The following is a 2,384-nucleotide window of genomic DNA, read 5'->3' as shown; positions in this document are numbered from 1 at the left end:
AGGAGCCCCCCCAAACGCAGGCTGTGGGGGGTGTGGGGGCGACGATGGCCCTGGGAACTCCCACCTAGACAAAATTGGGAGTCCTGGTGCAGTCTGGGCTGAGGAGCACCCTTTCCTGGCCCCGTATGTGGGCCAACCAGGTCTACCTACCCCTCCAGGTCTCCCTCCCTCCACCTGGACTGGGTCGGGCACCCCAGCTCCTGCAGGTGGGGTGGAGAGTGGATCCCGTTTCTAGCCAGTGGGTCCTCACCCCTGACAGGAGAAGGCAGGGGAATCCTCAAAGCCCCACCTCCACCCCCAGCAGTCGCCAGAGAGGGGCATGGAGAAGAGCCCCCCTCTCACTCTGCCATGGGGACCCCTTTTTCAGCAGGACCAAGCAACCAAACGGAGAAGCCGACTCCAGCGAAGGTGAGGCTCCCCCCTACAGAGGCACCCCATCCAGTCCTGGGCCTGGCTCCTGCCATCTTAGACTCCAGGTGTCAGGCTGGGAGGGTCCTGAAGAGCCTTTCCTAAGGCCAGTGTCCCCCTGGCTGTGGCCCACCGCCTTTGCCTCCACCCTCTCCCTGACTGTTGGGGCTCCTGCCCCCACCACCCTGGACCTGGCTCAGGTCAGTGGTCCAAGCCAAAGAGAGGAAGGACTCCTGGGTCCAGGGCATCTCTTAAGTTAGGCAGGTGGGAGAAGAGGAACAGCTCCCCCCACCCTTTATAAGTGAGACCAGATGGGCCGGGGTCAAGAGCCTCTGTGGTCACTTAGACCCACCCCACTGCCCTCATGTCAGTGCTGACTCAAAGATGCAAGTGGCACCGAGGAGAGCTGCCCCGTGGGCTTTCCAAAGCTGAAAACCTTCCTCGAAGCACACTTGCCCCTTCTTTGTCCCAGGAGGGGGCTGGGGAGTGGGTGGGAGGCGCTTTAACCAACGCACCTCCAGGGTTCACTGGGAACCGGTTGGACTTGCCCATTCACAGGCCTCAGGACAGACCTCCTGGCTCTCCGTGTGTGTGTGTGTGTGTGTGTGTGTGTGTGTGTGTGTGTGTTTTATGAGGCTTCTGGGCCGTTCTGTCAGCTGTAGAGGAAGGGCTCACCCCCATTTCCCCACCACCCTTCCAGGCAGAGCTTTGCTGTGCTCCGGGGGGCCGTGCTGGGGCTGCTGGATGGAGGGGACGATGGAGGGACAGCTGAGACCAGTCCTGATCCAGCGGGTGAGGAGCCACCCCAAGGGGACCAGACGGACGACGGGCACGGGCCCCAGAGTCCCCAGAAGCAGGAGCAGAGGCAGCACGTGCACCTCATGGTGCAGCTGCTTCGGCCACAGGACGATATCCGCCTGGTGAGGGTCCCCGGGGCGGGGAGCTCGGTAGGGGGGTTAGCTACCAGAGGGGGGCCAGAGAAAGAGGGGAGCATTGCCCTGTGATGGCAATGAGCCCCAGGCCCATTTTGGTCTGGTCTTTTGAGTCGTGTGCTTTGTGCTTGGCCAGGGCTTCCTGGGCTTCCTCTGGGGGCTGACGTGCTGGGAGTGGGGAGTAGAGGAAAGGATGTGGGGGCCAGGTGGGCACATTAGGCCCAGCTCTTGGTCCCCAAACACAGACCTCCCACTGTGGCAAAATGCTGAAAAGCAGTGAGTCTTTCTTAAAGTGGGTTTCTTCAGGGGGAAGAGGAGGGGCCAGGAAGCACAGTCTTTCGCCTGGAGATTGTGCCCTTAATGTTTCATTCGTGACAAAACATTTCTTTCCCAAAAGGATGATTGGGAACAACGTCAGGGTGGTTTGTGGGTGGTCGATTTTTTTTTAAACCCTTTTATGCAGCAGAAATTTTAAAACGGGAAACCTCCGTCAGCCCCTGTTCAGTCACTTCTGTCTGCCGTCGAATCCATCCGACTTTTTAAACCAAAACAACACCCCACCATGGAGTTGATGCTGACTCACAGTGCCCCAGTGGGACAGGGTAGACCTGCCTCTGTGAGCTCCTGAAACTGTAACTCTTTAGGGAATAGAAAGCCCCGTCTTTCCCCTGTGGAGTGGACGGTGGTTTTGAACTGCTGGCCTTGCATATTGCAGCCCAGCACATAACCACTATGCCCCGGGAGCCCAGAGGTGGAGTGAGTGACGCTTTCGGCAGTTTCAAACTACTAGACGCTCCTCCGTAGAAAGGCTTTCTATTCCCATGAGATTCATAGTCTGAGAAACTCACGGGGGTGGGGTGGGGTGGGGTGGTGGTGGGGTGTTCTATACTGGGCCCTGTAGGGTCACTTTGAAATGGAAGTAACTCTACAGGTAGTGAGGAAGCCTTGTGTTTCTCCAGCTCTCAGCCCCCTACTGTCCCTGTTTTTCCTATTTTCTTCCCCCTACTTTAAAATGTGTGATTTGAGTCCACAGACCACCTCGGC

The 2,384-nt window shown here is 58.3% G+C and overlaps 1 protein-coding gene across 1 annotated transcript in view; it reads left to right on the top strand.

The window, feature by feature from the left end:
• The first annotated feature begins 319 nt into the window (after nt 1–319).
• Nucleotides 320–2,384, top strand: part of SSH3 (slingshot protein phosphatase 3) — an 8,984-nt gene continuing 6,919 nt past the window's right edge. Inside the window, exons 1-2 of the mRNA XM_004713712.2 lie at nt 320–408; nt 1,109–1,328. Of these exons, the coding sequence (XP_004713769.1) occupies nt 320–408; nt 1,109–1,328 (309 nt within the window). The remainder of the gene's footprint in view (nt 409–1,108; nt 1,329–2,384) is intronic.

The sequence above is a fragment of the Echinops telfairi genome, unplaced genomic scaffold (assembly GCF_000313985.2).
Source record: "Echinops telfairi isolate 266 unplaced genomic scaffold, ASM31398v2 ScPeMD7_7417;HRSCAF=8455, whole genome shotgun sequence".
NCBI classification, from domain to species: domain Eukaryota; kingdom Metazoa; phylum Chordata; class Mammalia; order Afrosoricida; family Tenrecidae; genus Echinops; species Echinops telfairi.
The sequence above is the reverse complement of the archived record's forward strand: the minus strand, read 5'-3'. Positions and strand labels throughout refer to the sequence as shown.